The sequence below is a fragment of the Notolepis coatsorum genome, assembly GCF_963971535.1.
Source record: "Notolepis coatsorum genome assembly, chromosome: 3".
Taxonomy (NCBI): Eukaryota; Metazoa; Chordata; class Actinopteri; order Aulopiformes; family Paralepididae; genus Notolepis; species Notolepis coatsorum.
In genome coordinates this window covers 44,404,498-44,421,776 of record NC_140167.1, presented here as the reverse complement: position 1 = coordinate 44,421,776, position 17,279 = coordinate 44,404,498, and the positions used below count along the sequence as shown (strand labels likewise).

Here is a 17,279-nt window from a genome sequence, read left to right as displayed (position 1 = left end):
GTTTTTAGCCCTAGTTGCACTTTTGTTGCAACCCCAGTTATCCCATTAGTTCCCCCAAACTTACTGTCGGTCTGTTATGTTAAGCTAAGAAGTCTGCTAAGAAGCATATATTATTTATTATTATTATTATTATTTTATTTCATTGGGTTTTTAGCCCTAGTTACACTTTTGTTGCAACCCGTTATCCCATTAGTTCCCCCAAACTTAGGTATGCTATGTTAAGCTAGAAATCTGCTAAGAAGCATATTATTTATTATTATTCTATTTCATTGGGGGCGACAGTGGCTCAGGAGGTAGAGCAGTCGTCTGGCAATCCGGAGGTTCCCGGTTCGATTCCCGCTCCTCCCGGGCAGCGTGTCGATGTGTCCTTGAGCAAGACACTTAACCCCTAATTGCTCCTGATGAGCAGGTTGGCACCTTGCATGGTTGCCTCCGCCGTGAATGTGTGAGTGAATGGGTAAAATGCGAGGAACAAATTGTAAAGCGCTTTGGATAAAAGCGCTATATAAAAAAGCAGCCATTTACCATTCATTGGGTTTTTAGCCCTATGCACTTTTGTTGCAACCCCAGTTATCCCATTAGTTCCTTAGGTCTGTTATGTTAAGCTAAGAAATCTGCTAAAAAGCATATATTATTTATTATTATTTTATTTCATTGGGTTTTTAGCCCTAGTTGCACTTTTGTTGCACTTTTTTGTGTTTATTTCATGTTTTTAACAGTGCATGAAAGATTGTGTATTACTGCAAAAGAAATATTTGGAAATAAATCATAGTGGTTAAAAAAAATTGGGTCGCGATTTAATGACTATGGAAAATGTTGGAGGCTAGACCAGTTGAGAACCACTGACTTAGAGGACTGGACAGGTGCTGTTAGGGAACAGCCTTGATTGATTTAGTCTCCGGAAATTCAAATTATCTGATGTGAGATTAGGCTAAAAAAATCTTTTTAGGTTACTTTACAGACACCTCCTTCCCTGATGCGGTGGTCAAATTGTTTTTAGACCTGAGAGTTTACTTTAAGAGAAATTTGAATGCATGGACTTGCTCTTTGGTAATTGCCATACAAACATTGGAAACATTTAACCACCACCAATGCTAAGTTGATCGGAAGCCTATGCCTACCATGTTTCAAAATGCATGGCCAAATAATTTTAAACTAACTTAAAACACTATTAAATGCCAAATGAGTATGTTTTTTTAAATATTTCTTTTTTTGAGCAATGTCCTGGTTTATGATTTCCATTCAATAAGCCTTAGTGGCTCACTTTTGCTGCTGTATAACTAACCAGAAACCATGCATTCTTATTTAATCTCATCTATCCATTTGTTTTAGAAGCTTCCAACAGATCTAAAAGGTCTTCCACAAAGTAATTTAAGACTATCACAGTTTTGTTTTTGTGGTGTCACAAATATGATGGTTGTGAATCACCATAAGAGTAGAAACACAGAAACATAGTCCAACAATGTGCTATAATTCTCACACTTGTTTATTATTGTCACAAGAATCAACTGCATCAAGTCCACATACCAGTAAGCATATGAGCCAGTGCTTTCCTGATAATATACTGTATTTTCACTACACTGCACTGTATAAAGTAATACTACACCACATAATTTAAGATGGAATGTATTGATGTGTGTTAACTTCACTTGCAATAAGTGACAAATGAGTTATCTGCTTGCTCTTGCAGATCTTCATGACCAGGGTTTTTCTGGACTCAGAGATGTTAAATACAGACATTTCCTGGAAAGCTCCAGACTCATCAAACACACCACGAATATCAAACCCACGCAGGACCGACATCGGACGAAGAGGTCGGCGGTCTTAACGACAGGGGTCAAAGTCTGTCCACAAGAGACAATGAAAGCGGTCATCACCAGCCATCGGGCCTATTACAAACTGAGAGGTGAGTGGAATATCAATACCATAGTAGAACCATTTGGAAAAGCGCTATATAAATCTAATGTATTATTATTATTATTATTATTATTATTATTATTATTATTATTATTATTATTATTATTATTATTATTATTATTATAGTATATATAAGTAAATTTCTGCACTTTTGGCCATTTGAGTGAGATACAAGTATTATGTAAATAGCTCTGTCAGAAGTGGGTACAGAGTTTTTTGAATTTTCCCTCAAAATTCTATCTTAGAATTCTACCACTCTATAGGGAGGTGTAGTGGTTATGTCATTGCTGAAATGTCATCTTGAAAACGCAATGTATTTTCCCATTGCCCACTTCTAAATCGTCTATAGTTTAAAACAAATAAAGCATGAACATTTGCATGGTGTACCTTTCTGTCCATATTCATGCACATCTATAGCTCAACATGAAAATATTCGCAATTAATTGTAAAAAAAAAAAAAAAAAAAAAAAACGCTGCATTTCAACCGTAAATGCTTAAACAATAATGTTAGTGATAGAAGTTCATGAGGCAGAATTGTTACAATAGCCGATAATCCATTTTCCCAATGATAAATCCCTATACGGGTGGACCTCGCAGACTACACTTCCCTATACATCAGATCTTTTAGGGGAAAACGCAGACACTGTTCCAATTGACAACCATTGTACTTGGCCTCTTTAAAAACTGTTGCCAGAACACTTGAAAGGTTTGCTTTGTTAGTGTGTCACGTTAAGTCAAGCAAAATACTTTCCAACACTGGCCACCATTGAAACGTTATGTTGATCCCTTTTCAGGCCTATTTCCCCAGTCTGCTGCAGGATATTTCCTCATTTCCCTACCTGGACATTTAATATTATGCTTATGAATCCAAGTTACCTAAAACTAAGGCGAAACAGCTTCAGTGGAATTTAAAGGCGCTGTGTAACGAGGCCGGTGCATACGGTGGTGCGTTGAAAGTATCACATCAAAATGAGACCATAATGAGAATGAATATCCCACAGGCATGAACATATCAGATAATTCTGTGAAGCTCGCTCCACACAAAGACAAATATAACACATGTCCTCAGGGGGTCCCCATGCATGTGATTTAATAATTACAAATGCCATGCAACGAGTTTCAAGTGTTCACTTTGACATTTACTGAATCAGACTGTGCACCAATCATTGCTATCTTCTCTTACAGTAGCTGTCCTTAGCTGTCCTAGCTACGTTGTGAGCTCGCAAAACTCTACACATCTGTAAGATGACACAGATTGTGTTGTAACGTGGTGTTTGTTACATTAGAAAAGTTCCCCTTTAATTCTGCTGAGGTAAAGTATTCTATAACTAACACTGCTAGCATGTGTCTTTTGACAATGCACAATATCCACAGTGCGGAATGCAGCGCATCGGGTTGGCCGACTGATTAATAACAAGCCTACATATATTTTTGAGATTAATTGTTTCGTTTTTGTTAATGATTTCTGATACAATGTGCACAATGTCTATGCATTTTCTTAATGTAATAAATAGTTTTGCAATCTTTTCCATGCTATGAAGTTACATGTAGCCTGTACTCTTGTGACTTTTTGAATGATCCAATTCTTTTGAAGGCTCTTTGGTACAAATGAAGGGAACTGAGTCATACATAGTGGCAGCCACTCTGTAATGCAAATGCAATAATAATAATAATAATAATAATAATAATAATAATACATCGGATTTATATAGCGCTTTTCCAAATGCAAAGACGCAATAAGGATATAAACGTTTACTAGAACAAATCGGGGGCAGGATATGGTTGAAGACAGATGACTTAATTAATTCACGGACTGTCCCCAAAAATCAGGGACATCTTGTCACCTTAATATAGGCTTATATCTTTTCGTTCAACCATTGGTGGACAGTTAATATGACACTCATACATACATGTATCATACATACATTTTAACGAGTTGAGGCTTTGTTTTCAGGGGCTTTAAGTATTTAAGTTTGAATCTGATCCAAATCTCATCCTTTCATTATCCTAGTGATTATTCCGCAGATAAACTAAATATTTAGATTGAACCCTTTCACTACCACACTACCAAAGGGTTAACCCTTTCACTGTGACATACAGAAGGTGAACCCTTTCACTGCCACACGACAAAGGGTTAACCCTTTCACAACCACACTACAGAAGGTTAACCCTTTCACTACCACACTACAGACGGTTAACCTTCTGTAGTGTGGTAGTGAAAGGATTAAGAACCAAAAGATCCGACTCCCTTCAAAGAGCCGTAATTCCCATCACTACTGTACTCTGTTGTGTCTGTTCAGTTTGTCAGGAGGCGGTCTGGGAGGCGTTCCGCATCTTCCTGGACAGGGTTCCCAACTCAGAGGAGTACGGAGACTGGGTCTCCATCTGCCAAAAGGAAAACCTCTGTATGGACGACCTGGCTCTCAACTTCAGTAGCACTCAGGAGCACCTGGACATGGTGGCCAAGGTGAGTACTGCACTGACGCACCAACCAATCACAAGTGCCTCACTGACAGGACCGTCACCATAGATATATATAAAAACTAGATGGCTCAAGGCGGAGTCTCCAGCGTAGTTCACGGGCGGCCATCTTGCTTCGGTGGACTATTCTGTTATATATCGCATAGCTCTGCTCTGCGTCTATTGCAATACTCTTCATATCCAGTATTGAACTGAAATAAATTCTCACATGTACCTTTACATACCACCATCTGTCTGGCCACACCCCCATCCGCTACCTACATAAGCAGGGGTGTGGCCATACCATCAGCTCCTTCTTCAGTTTTCACCACGTCAAGTGCCTGCAAAGACCACACTTTGAAGTTTGGGATTGTTTTGAAGAAAGGCGGAGCTGCGTTGACATTATATCTTGTTTTTTTCTCTCTCTCACAATTTAAGAAAAAAGGGCTAAGTTACAACGTCACCCTTCACCAGAGGTTCGCCATTGCCGCCTCCGCCGTGCGTCTTGGGGCGGGACTGACTCCGCGGTCGTGGCAGTCAGTCGTACCCGATCGCCGTCCGGTGGGTAGTTTGCCTCTCCGAGGAGCTGGTGTACCAAGGCCGTCTCCTGTGAGATGGCCTGGTTCCTGCTCTGGTTCCTCCGCCGCCGAGGGGCTGATGGTTCCTTTGGTAGCGGAGGATCTGAGACGCAAGCTCTTCGTCTCTGCTCGTTCCCGTCGTAGGATGGTGGTTTGCAGAGGCGAACGGCCTGGTTTTGGTGAGCTTCTGGAGCTGGATGAGGGTGCTTCTGCTTCTCCGTGGCCGATGGAAACGGAGGATTTCATGGTGGGAGCAGAGGCGCTCTTATTTGACGCCCCGGTGGGGACGCATCACTCTCCCCCTCAGGTTGTGGCAGGGGGTGGTATGTCTCCTTGGGGTCCCTTGTACTCCGGTGTTGGGTTAGAACCTCCGACTCGGCGACGAGATGCCCTGCTATCGGCCACATCGGATGGTGGCACTACAATGAGTGGTAGCCTCTCGTATGTGAGGGACGCGAGCTGCGTGGAAAACGGTGTGCATGGGGAATTACGTGCCTTGTTCCCAGAGCTCATGGCGGCAGCCGCCGTCGCTAATGGCGTGCCGCTGCCGCAGCCACTGCCTGCCCCTGTCCCCGATGACTTGATAGGTCATCTATGGCAACGTCGTCCTGTGAGGGAGACAGGCGTTGTCTGCCCATTCTTCCCCTCAATGGAGGCCTACGTGCATCAAGGACAGGTGATCTCCCACATCACTGGCCTTACCCCCGCCTACGTGCAAGTCACGCGGTTGGCGGGTTTGGTCGAGGGAATGAAGGAAGGGGTGCCTCGGCTTGATAGACCGATGGCGTCTCTCCTTTGTCCTGAGGTGGTGTGGGAGCCGTTGCGGAAGCCGGTTCCCCATGAGAAATCGGCTAGGCAGTTGGCCAACTGGAGTGACCAGTCATTTGTCGCCGTGACTCAAAGCCTAGCTGCGACATCCAATATTGCGCAGCTAGCGCGCTTTATGTCCAGGATGATGGCGGGCGGTACGGTGCCGGACGACCAACAACAAGTCCTGCACGCCCAGGCGGCTGGAGCCATCTGATTCAGATGCAGGCAATTTGGCTGGAGCAAACACGAGTACCGGACAGGAAGAGGCTTCCCCTGCTCACGGCCCCCCTCTCCAATGCTGGGCTCTTCGGGTCGGCGATGCTTTTGATGACGGCAGCCTGCAGGGATATGGAGGAGGAGCGTGCAGTGCTCCAGCCCCATTTCCCCCCACCCGATGTCGCCGGTGGAGTTCGACGGAGGCCACGTCATCGTGGACCCGCGACCGTCGCCACTACCACTGCCACTGCTGGTCCTTCGGCCAAGAAGGCCAGGAGGAGAGAGGGTGCCTCGACCGCCGCAGCCAGCCAACCCACGCCCGGAGGTGACGGTAGGGATCGTCGAGGCCAGGCACCCCAGTACCGTCCCTCCGGGGCTAAAGCTCTCCGTGGGGGCAAGCAACAAGCTGCTCGTGGCAGGTGCCGCTAATGTGACTTTCCCCCCCCTGTTTACCCCTGCTCCCTTCCCCGCCCGACTATGATTTTGTACGACAATAAAAAGTCCCTCCTAGGAGGGAGTGTATTTTTTGTTACAAACTGTGTGTTTATTCACTACATATGTTGGGGATACGATGTGTAGAACCTTCGCCTAGTTGTGGGGTTGATAGGAGAGCTAGACTTGCTAAGCATACATATATATGTGTGCTTAGCAAGGCCTGTAGCTAACACTCGGTCGAAGGTTTTTTTCTTTCCTTGTTCTGAAGAATTATGTTTTCTTCCTATAAGGGTAGAGGTTTAGTTGTGTGTTCTGTTACGTTGAAACAGTGGCATTGAGCCACAACACTGTAGTGTTGGCCTACAGAAGTACTCGTGTGTGTAGTTGTGCCACGGTCTTATAGACCTCTCTCTCTCTCTCTCTCTCTCTCTCTCTCTCGATATTCTGTGTTTTTTCTTGAAACATAAAACACAGGTGTCTTGTTCACACATAAACCTTGGCCTTGTTATAAACCCTGTTCGCAGACGTTGTCGTCTGTGGCTAGCGTGCGTTGGGTTAGCTTATCCTGTTAGGATATACGCTGTTTCATTAGCATGCTGGCTACATAAGGTATCATCATGGCTGTTTATTATTATCGTATACGGGTATGGGATCGTGAGGGGGTAACCGGATAAACCCCTCCTTCCCTCTTTTCTGATAGGTCTGGGGGTTTGGCCCTCTATCATTCGGTCCTACCGCGCTGATTGGTCAGTGCGGCACGGAGGGGGGGGGGGGGGGGGATTCCCTGACTCCTCACCTATCATGGTCGGTTGAGTCATGGGATTCCCCCCGCCATAGGATACGTCACTGGGCACGTTTCTATTGGTCGCTGACTTCCGTGAGTTCTTTACAGGCCCCATTTGATACTATCTTGTCTAGCACAGTCTCTGGAGCATAACAGTAAGAAGCATTTTGTATGAAAGTATTCTGTACTTCTGTATGACAACTATTAAAGAAACTTGAAACTTGAAACCCATGTGTGGTTCTCTGTTATTGTCAAGTTGGTGTTGCGGTGCGTAGGAACTTAAGAGTTCTGCTATGCTCGATATATATGTAGCTTGAGCCTTTTGGTCACGTGGCTCAATGTTACATAAACTTTTCAAGTTGTTGCTCACGTGGGAAGTCTCTCCATTCTTTTCGCCCCTCTCTTCTCCTGCTTAAGCATGGCTGGGAGGGGGCTGTTGAGGTGATTCTTATAGAACTCCTCTGGCATCCCTGTGTGCGTCCCGGTCTGCCGGGCCCGGTCCGAAATTGTTTCGTCGACCCGTAGGCCTGGGATAACCCCTTTTTGAAAACTGAAACACTTGTACTGCGGTATAGCCAGTGTATACCCGCAGTTGTGTTTTGGAGTTTTTTCTTGAGGGGTTATAGGAACAACCGCCTCATGTTAGAACCAAGGGGGTGGTTGGTTCCCTGGTGTGTTGGTAGCGGAGTCAACTCTTGGGGTAGGCCGGTGAGTGTGCCCCCGCACGTTTCATGACGTCTGCCAATCGTGTCAGCCTTCTCTGCCTCGGCCCCTTTAGAGAGTCGGGTTTTTTTTGTGGAGGCTGTGACATGGTGCACAACAATGCCAGCATATGCCCCTTCCGCCGGGGTGCTGTTTCAGCAGACCCCTTTGGCGCCTGTCTAGTCCGCAGTGCTCCAGGCTCTGGTCGAGTGGCCTGTTGCCTGGATTGAGGGATCGACCTCTTTTGGGGGTCATCTCCCCGGTGCGCTGCCTGCTCCCGCTGTGGGTGTAGCCTCTTGAGTGCTTCGAGCTTACAGCCATACCAACCTGAACACGCCCGATCTCGTTCGATTTCGGAAGCTGTGTAGGTTCAGGCCTGGTTTGTACTTGGATGGGTGACTGCCTGGGTATACCAGGTTCAGTGAGCTAGGCGGCGTGCTGTAGGGGGGAAGGGCCTGCTCTTGGATGGGCCCTGTCCGAATACGCTGGCGATGTGGGGGGCGGTGTCACTAGTGACCGCCTGGTGAGGTCTCGATGCTATGGCGTCGTTGGCCTCTCCAGGCCCCCTTTTTCCGGGGGGGTCCAGTCCCTTCTGGGTCTGGGTCCTCCTTCGCGCTCCGCTGTTACGGCCTTGCCACGGGGTTGGGTTTTTGCTCTTGACCCCGTGATATCAGGGGTGGTAACGGGGGTTTGTTCCTTCCGTTCATTCCCTAGTGGCATGCGGGTTGTGCATTTGTGTAGTCGTGGGTACGCCTCACGGTCTGCTCACCCTGTGCGTTGAGTTGCTGAAGTCTCCTCTTCGCGCAGTCGGATCCGACTCCCTCCTGTCCTCCGCTAGGGGGGTTCGGGGGGCTCGGGTCCTCCCCGGTTCTGATGGTTGTGGGGGGCCTCAGTGGGTACATTTGTCGAGCTTCGCTCTGCTCAGCTCCTGTGTTGCAATAGACGCAGAGCAGAGCTATGCGATATATAATGTACGGTTATGTATATAACCATAGTTATATGAGCATAGTGACGCTCTGCGTTGGACTCACTGAGGACCCTGTGATCTTGCCTTGTGGTGAAAGACTTGGGAAGGAGCTGATGGTATGGCCACACCCCTGCTTATGTAGGTAGCGGATGGGGGTGTGGCCAGACAGATGGTGGTATGTAAAGGTACATGTGAGAATTTATTTCAGTTCAATACTGGATATGAAGAGTATTGCAATAGACGCAGAGCGTCACTATGCTCATATAACTATGGTTATATACATAACCGTACGTTAAGGTGAAGGATCTGCACAAACAAAAATACTCTTAACTCGCTGAAATCTTGACGGATTTACAACCGGTTTAGTTTATTACAAACGTTATTAACACTTTGATTGCCTAAGGCTAAATTCATGATATACCATCCCTTGCCAGCTCTATTTGTCTATGGAAAAGTTCCCCTTCTTTGCAGGGCTATAACTTTTTTAATTCTATTGCTAAATTGCCATTATTAGGGCCCATTCAAGGTCCTATATGTATTGTTCATTGTGTAGCAACGTTAAACTTTTTCATTCACATATTCATAGTAAAATATGGTCTAAAGTACAAGTATGTTTTCATCTCTTTCTGCAGCTTTCTCCAGAACGTGATTTATAGCCCCAAATGCATTATATTGATGATGAAATACAGTTTGGTAGGAATCTGTGCGAGATCAAACATTTCAATTGGACGTACTTCTAGAAGTTTCTACGTATCATCTGATGCTGACCGGATGGGCGGGGGATCGTTTATAATTCCGTGGGCAGCGTTATATCATTCATCTAGTGTGGGTGATATGATCATCAGAGCAGTTTATATCAAACACGTTCAAAAATAACGCTGAATCTTACCGTATCTTCCTCGCGCCGTTGGACGATGAGCGTGGAACTGAAATATTCCTATTATGGGATGTAGAAATACGCGATCTATTTCCAGGTTGTATAATAGTATATACGTCCAAATCATGTTGTTTATCGAGTTATTGGCAACGGATCGCTATGTATTGTGTCGAGATTGAGTCCCGGGACCTATAGAGAGTGCCCGGAAGTAATATGGGTGAATAGCACATCGTCCTAGTAACTTCCTCTTTGGCGATTGCGCCGATCAGCCACCAGATGGCGCTCTTGAACCGCTAGAGGTTTGAGAGGAGCTCAGAACTGTGTGTGAAGGCTGCGGATGGAAAATATGATTACGATCACAGATTTTTGAAATATTGATATTAAAGACGAGTTACGGCGTCCTCTGCAACTTGAGCATGGCGGGGAAGGACGCCTAAACACGTTTTTGGCACTTAAAGTGTTAACGTGGCTATGATTCTTGCTTGGAATACTTTTTATAATTTTTTTTTATTTTGTATATGAAAGTCCATTATAAGTATGCAGTATGATACATCACTGACATTTTTAACAAACCAAACGGTTGAAAATCTTGCAAGCTATGCACTATAGACATTCATGTTATGAGTGGGCGTGCTGCCCTGCAGCAAGATGGCCACCTTGTGGCAACGTCAGTCTCCGTTGGCTAGCATCTAGTGAGTCATCTAGTGTTTATATATAGGCTGATCTATGACGTCACACTTCGCACAGCGCCATCTTCATACTGACTGTATGTGGTTTGAGCTGTTTGGAGCTGTATTCATAGAGCAGCCGTAGTTACTTATTTTCCTATTATGGTAAAGTGATCATCACAGAACAGAACTGACTGCCAGTAGAGGCAACAAGCTGAGATGTTTCAGTCACGTTCTAGGTCAGGGGTCATGGGTCAGGAACCATTTCACCTTCAAGAGAAATGTTTTCCTTTGTAACAATCACATTTTTTAAAGAGTCACAGCAGGTTTACACTTAAATGTATTACACGTTTTTAAGATAAGATAAATAAGATAAGGTGGATCTTTATTAACTCCTGTGGGGAAAGTCATAGCAGCATAGGGGAGGGAGAGGGGAGGTACAGGAACAAAATATAAGAATACAAATAAAGATAAAGGTGTGATCTGCACTGGATCTCTGAACAGGTGAGATATATGTGTACTCAATATCACTATGTACATATGTACAGCCCACCCTGGTATAATATACAGATTCAGGGATGTGCACAGGACTTTAGAGGGGCAGGTGCTCAAAGGCTGAAAAGGGCACTACGCGTGTGTGTATATATTAACCGAGCGCGCGTAGCGCGCGTAGCGCACAAGCGCGATTTTTAAGGGCCCTTTTCGGGCGGGGGGCCCCCTTTTTATGCTTTTTGGGGGGTTTTGGTGATCAAATATTGAATATTGAACTATAATAATCAGTGCAGGAGCTCACTTATCCTTGAAAGACACTTTTATCACTGACTTAAAAGGCCCATACATCTCCATAAATGTTCAGGGGGGAGGGAATAAGTGCGTACCCTACAGACCCCAAGAAGTGCTGTATATTCTGTATTGTTTAATATAAATGCATTTTTTATTCCAATCCCGATTTGTATTTGAGATTCCCAAATCCCATCGGACTTGACTTCTTCGTGTCCCTCAGTGAGTGTAATACCAGCATTCAACTGTATGCGCCACAGCGGTTTCTATCATCATCATCATCACCACCCACTTTTTGTGTCATCCTTTTAACATGAACTTGTATTATGTACAAAATCCAGGAAGGCAAGTTTAGCTGGGTGCAGCCTCTACAAAAGAAAAGAAAGAGACCATTTGGTTTGATCAGTTTTTATAGTATAGTTTGTTGATTACTTTTGATGCAGTAATGGTCTTTTTCTTTTCTATTCTATCTGTATGTATTATTTATCCCTAAACTCTGCATCTTCTGGCTGCCTGATACCCTCTCCTAGCTGAAACCTGCCCACTTTATCAACCAAAAACACACTTCTTCAATATCTGAATTTTAACTAATAATAACTGTCTTACTGCATTTTACTATTATGCTACCATGTCTATACTACCACCAACTATGCTAATATGTCTATACTACTACAGTACAGTATGTACTCAAGAGTATAACACTCAAGCTCGACACTGCTAGACAAACAATACTACTTATCCTTGGCTGCTAGATATGTACCACTCCTGCTGACTTGTTGTACACAATTTGTAAGTTGCTTTGAATGAAAGCGTCAGCTAAAATGACCAAATGTATTTAAATATGTAACTCACAAAACATTCCATGGCCCCAGAATCATGTAGGGACCCCCCCTGGGGGTCCTGATCCACAGGTTGAGAACCACTGCTCTAGGTGATATTTTCCCTCTTAGTGTATGTACTATTTATGGTAGTTTGTTTTTTCTTTTCTCCACCCCCATAATATTGTTCATTTTCTGCCTACAGTGAAACATATTAGTTAAATCTGTTGACAAAAAGTACACTGACTTGTGTGCTGTTTGGGAACAGTTGACAATGTTTATGTAAAGCTTTTCATCAGCTTACCTGAATATATGTGTTCTCAAGTTAGTGCTGGACGTGTGGGAAGTTGAGAGAAGCTTCGTTTTTGGCTGACACAATAAACACATATGTTTTAGGCGTTTTTTCAGTCAAACTCATACATTTTTCCAGATAGGGCCATGGAGAGGCATTGTTGTTATTGACATCATCTTCATCAATGCCATCAGCCCTGGAAACATCGAATCCCTCTGCCATTTCGCGCGGACTGGTTCATTCATTCATTCATGGTCTGTGTTTAGATTTTTTTTACTTCCTGGTTTGCCAAGCTGGCATGTCCCGCCCTATCCTGCCTCTGATTGGCCTACCCGTAATGTTTTGGCCTAATTGTGAGTCGTCATACTCATATCTAAACCAACCAACCAATCATAGTGGGTTTTCTACAATAGTATCCAGCTGCAGGCCAGGAGAACACGACACTCTCATGACCGAAGACACTCTTTTTGAAAAATGTAGTTAAGCTATGTAGCGTCGCTACTTGTAGCTAGCTACTGCCCAAAATAAAAATAATAATATATATATATTTTTTTTTTTCAAAAAGGGCACTTTTTTGATGAGGCTCAAAAAGGCAGGTGCTCAAGCACCCCTTGGCCTCTATGTGTGCACGTGCCTGTACAGATTATATCCTAAATCAACCCCATGTCCAAATATATAGATAACCTAAGTCTACTCTGTACAAATATACAATACTCCATACTAAGTCTAGTCGACCCTGGTATAAATAAACAGATAAAACAGATTATAAATACATCTAAATGTGCGTATACAAACATGATATAAAATGTGAATAAATTAATGAATGACACGAGTCCTTGTGCAAAATGGTTCAGTAGTTAAAATCAGTTCTAACAGTTCTCCAGCAGTTAGCCATGTCAGTTGTTGTGGAGCTTTATGGCAACTGGCACAAAGAACTGGCCGAGGCAATTGTGGTGTGCCAGGGGTGGATGAGTCTATTCTCGAAGACACTCTGATGTCACGAGACCGCCGCCATCTTGGTATGGTGGAAAACAAACGGATTTCTACGATCAAATGTATGCGTTGAGCTCCGTTTTTATTACATATTTTATCACATTCTTGTTCATTTCATAACCTTTTCATATAATTTGTTTTGAAAATATTGAGGCCAACATGGCATTTCACTATTTCGAAAGCCTTTCTGGTGATTCTAAGGTGAAAAAAAAGGCATGTAGGCTACTTGAAGAGAATGGACTAACGTTATATGGTGAAGTAGCTAGCAGCTAACATTTCTCTGCTGTTTACAGCCTCACAGCCAATAAAACTTAATTTACGATATACATATTTGTTCCTTATTCTAACCAGGGTCTGCTTTGATCGACTCTCCCGTCTGAGTCTACATGTGCCCTCTTGATAGCCGCCAGCTATCCGTGATGCCTCAACTGGTATTATATAAAACTTTCGATTTGGATTTTTGATTATCTTATTAGTATTACTAGTACAAAGCGTAACACAGCAGCTCTTTGGCATTGTGATGCACTGAAGAAAATTACCCTTGATTGTGTTTAATTTGCCGCTTTTCCGATCCGTTTCTGCACTAAATGAACCGTACACAATGTACCCGGGGTGCATGTTTCCCCCACGCTGCAGTTGCCTAGCAACAACAGACAGGAAGTTGACTTCGAGAATGAATGAATGAATGAATGAATGAATGAATGAATGAATGAATGAATGAATGAATGAATGAATGAATGAATGATCATTACATTTATATTGCGCTTTTCTACACACTCGAAGCACTTTACAATGTAGGTGGAAATTGCCTCCTACACCCAGGGCCGGATTAACGACCGGGCCGTCCGGGCCGCGGCCCGTGGGCCTCTAGTGACGAGGGGCCTCCAAAAAAATATATATAGAGGCCCCAAATTATTATTATAATTCTTTTAACTTTTATTTTAAATTTTTTTGGAGGCCCCTCGTCACCAGAGGCCCCAAATTATTATTATTATTCTTTTTTTTTTACTTTTTTTTATTATTTTTTAGGCCCCTCGTCACTAGAGGCCCCAAATATATATATATATATATATATATATATATATATATATATATATATTAACTCTTATTTAAAAATAAATTGGATGCCCCTCATCACTAGAGGCCCCACATTTTATTTTATTTTTTTTTCTTATTTTGGAGATCGATGTCATACTGTGACACTGAAATGAAAACATATTTCATCAACTAAAATATTTAGTCAACAAAAATATTTCATCAACTGAAATATACAGTACGTCACACCCTGCCGTCTGCAAGTGGCTAATCTTGAATATTTTTTCTCCTCTTCATAAGAGTTTGAGGTTTTCCGTTTGAGGTAAAAACAGCAATAAAAAAAAATCTCCACATCCCACCCCCGACACCTGAATACTTTTACCAACGAATTTCCAGTTCCGCGTTCGCGTTCTGCGCTCTGATTGGCCACTGACGTTTCTGGTAGCGCCAATCGTGTGACGCCTCTTTCTTTCACCGGTTAAGCTTAGGCACTCTTTCGAAGTTGGTTAAGGTTAGAGTTTGTCTTAGAGCAGGGCGATAGAACACCAGCCCTGATTCCATACTCTAACCTTAACCAACTTCGAAAGACTCGCCTAAGAAACGTCAGTGGCCAATCAGATCGCACCAGAAACGTCAGTGGCCAATCAGATCGCAGAACGCGAACGCGGAACTGGAAATCCATTGGTAAAAGAATAGACGCAGCCCCGACACGAATGAGGCAGATTGGGATCATTATTCATGACAGACAGCAGAGACCCGCCGGTGCTGATAGCGGATATCATCGAGCTCCCCCTAGTGACTAGGGGCCTCCACTACACACTAGTAAAAAATAAATAAAAGAAATACGAAAAAAAAATATATATAATCAGATCCTCATCCAACGTTTACTTTCACAGCATCTATAGTGACTACTAGTATCATCTCATCTCTTCTCTATCTATTTTTATTAAATTTTTTGTATTGCAAATAAAAATATGATTGATTGTTTGATAATGAGGGGTGAGAGACGTTGAGTCTACGTGACACTGACGTCCAGGTCCAGGGGTCACTGTCAGGTCAGGTGACCACTGACCGCGAGAATTGCACTTGCAAGTTGATCAAGTAGGCTAAGACTCGAGTAGTACTGTATGATCATATGAGACTCAAAAAACATGGATAAAAAAAAATTAAACGGTGGGAAAGCGGAGCTGCTAAGTTAAAATCTAAACAGGAAAGGGACAGAAAGAGCGCGTTACTTCGGCAAAGCATACCGACTATCTCTACTTTTTTCACCCCGTCAGGTAAGGAGGAGGATAGCCCCCTGGCTAGCACTAGTAGTAGCAGCAACGTTAAAGAGGCTGAGCCAGGCGCCGCGGGCAGAGAGGACGAGAATGCTAACGTTATTATTATTGATGCTAGCGACAGAGAAGAGGCAGCGGCAGCCTCTAGTTCAGCCGGCCCACCACCACCAGTGGCTGCCACCTGTTCGTATACGCCCGCCGCATCTCCACAGTCCAGCCCCAACACCAACACGAATGACTCTGACTCTGAGGCAGACCGCGATGATGACAGCCCGCCGCCAGCGGTGCTTGAACATGAAAACCAGGAGGATTGGTTGGACAATGTTACGGATACAGCTTTTTTTTTTTTTTTATTGACATAAAAACGCCACTGTGCGTGTATGTGTGTTGGTGTGGGGGGGCCTCCACAAGAATCTGGCCCGGGGGCCTCTGAATTCTTAATCTGGCCTTGCCTACACCACCACTGTGTAGCACCCAACCTTGGGCTATGCAGGCTCAATGGCTGCCATACACTGGGACCAGGCACACATCACACTACACAATGGCTGAACGACTCAGGAGACAGGGATTGATGTCAGACAATTAAGGGGGAGGGATGATTAGTTGGCCTTCATGTCAGAGAACTGACTGGGAATGCCTGCATGTTCTATGGCTGAACGTGGTATGGTATGGTATGGTATGGTTTATTCTTAATCCCAGAGGGGAAACATGGTTTGCCACCAGAGAGAGTACAAATACACAAACAAGAAACAATAACATACAGTACAAGTTACATAACACAGTAGAAAGAAAAGAAAAGAGAGCCTCACAATACAGAGCTAGCGGTGTTCGTTAAATAATTGAACAGCAGCAGGAACAAAGGACCTTTGACACATCAAAAGCCTGTCTATTGTGCTTTTACTCCCAGGAACTTGTCCACCATCTCAACCTCCCTCCCCTTGGATAGTGATGGGAATTGCTTAGTCGGTAGTCCACCACCAGCTTTTTCCATTTTGACGTATCAAATACGGACTGAGCGGCACAGGAGGTCCTTTGTCCCCACAGCCATCAGACTGTACAACAGCGTATTATAGTTACTCCTGTTTTTACACCTGTTTTTACACCTGTTTTTACATCTGTTTTACACCTGTTTTTATACACCTGCTTTTATCTAATCACGCTCCTATTTTAATTTTAATTTTAATATTGATGGGTATGATTTAATTGAATTTTATCATGTACTTATTTTAATTCATGATGCAGACATAACGTGTAACTACTGTATGGGAATGGTCAATGTCTGTATACTATGTGAGCTGCGAGATACCCTGAATTTCCCCAAGGGGATTAATAAAGTATCTATCTATCTATCTATCTATCTATCTATCTATCTATCTATCTATCTATCTATCTATCTATCTATCTATCTATCTATCTATCTATCTATCTATCTATCTATCTATCTATCTATCTATCTATCTATCTATCTATCTATCTATCTATCTATCTATCTATCTATCTATCTATCTATCTATCTATCTATCTATCTATCTATCTCTATCTAAATACTGTACTGAAAGACATGGTGGAAATAGAACAGTTACAGGACAATACCATCCATGTATTGTCCTGCAGGAACTCAGTTTGCAAGGCCACCATACAGCAAATTAAATAGACCGTAGTCAACA

General features: G+C 43.5%; 1 protein-coding gene across 1 annotated transcript in view; it reads left to right on the top strand.

Annotated features, from left to right (window-relative positions):
• Window positions 1-17,279, top strand: part of impg1b (interphotoreceptor matrix proteoglycan 1b) — a gene marked incomplete at both ends in the record, with an annotated part of 56,808 nt that overhangs the window by 12,067 nt on the left and 27,462 nt on the right. The window contains 2 exons of the mRNA XM_084311187.1: window positions 1,691-1,906; window positions 4,218-4,384. Coding sequence (XP_084167313.1) covers window positions 1,691-1,906; window positions 4,218-4,384 — 383 coding nt within the window. The remainder of the gene's footprint in view (window positions 1-1,690; window positions 1,907-4,217; window positions 4,385-17,279) is intronic.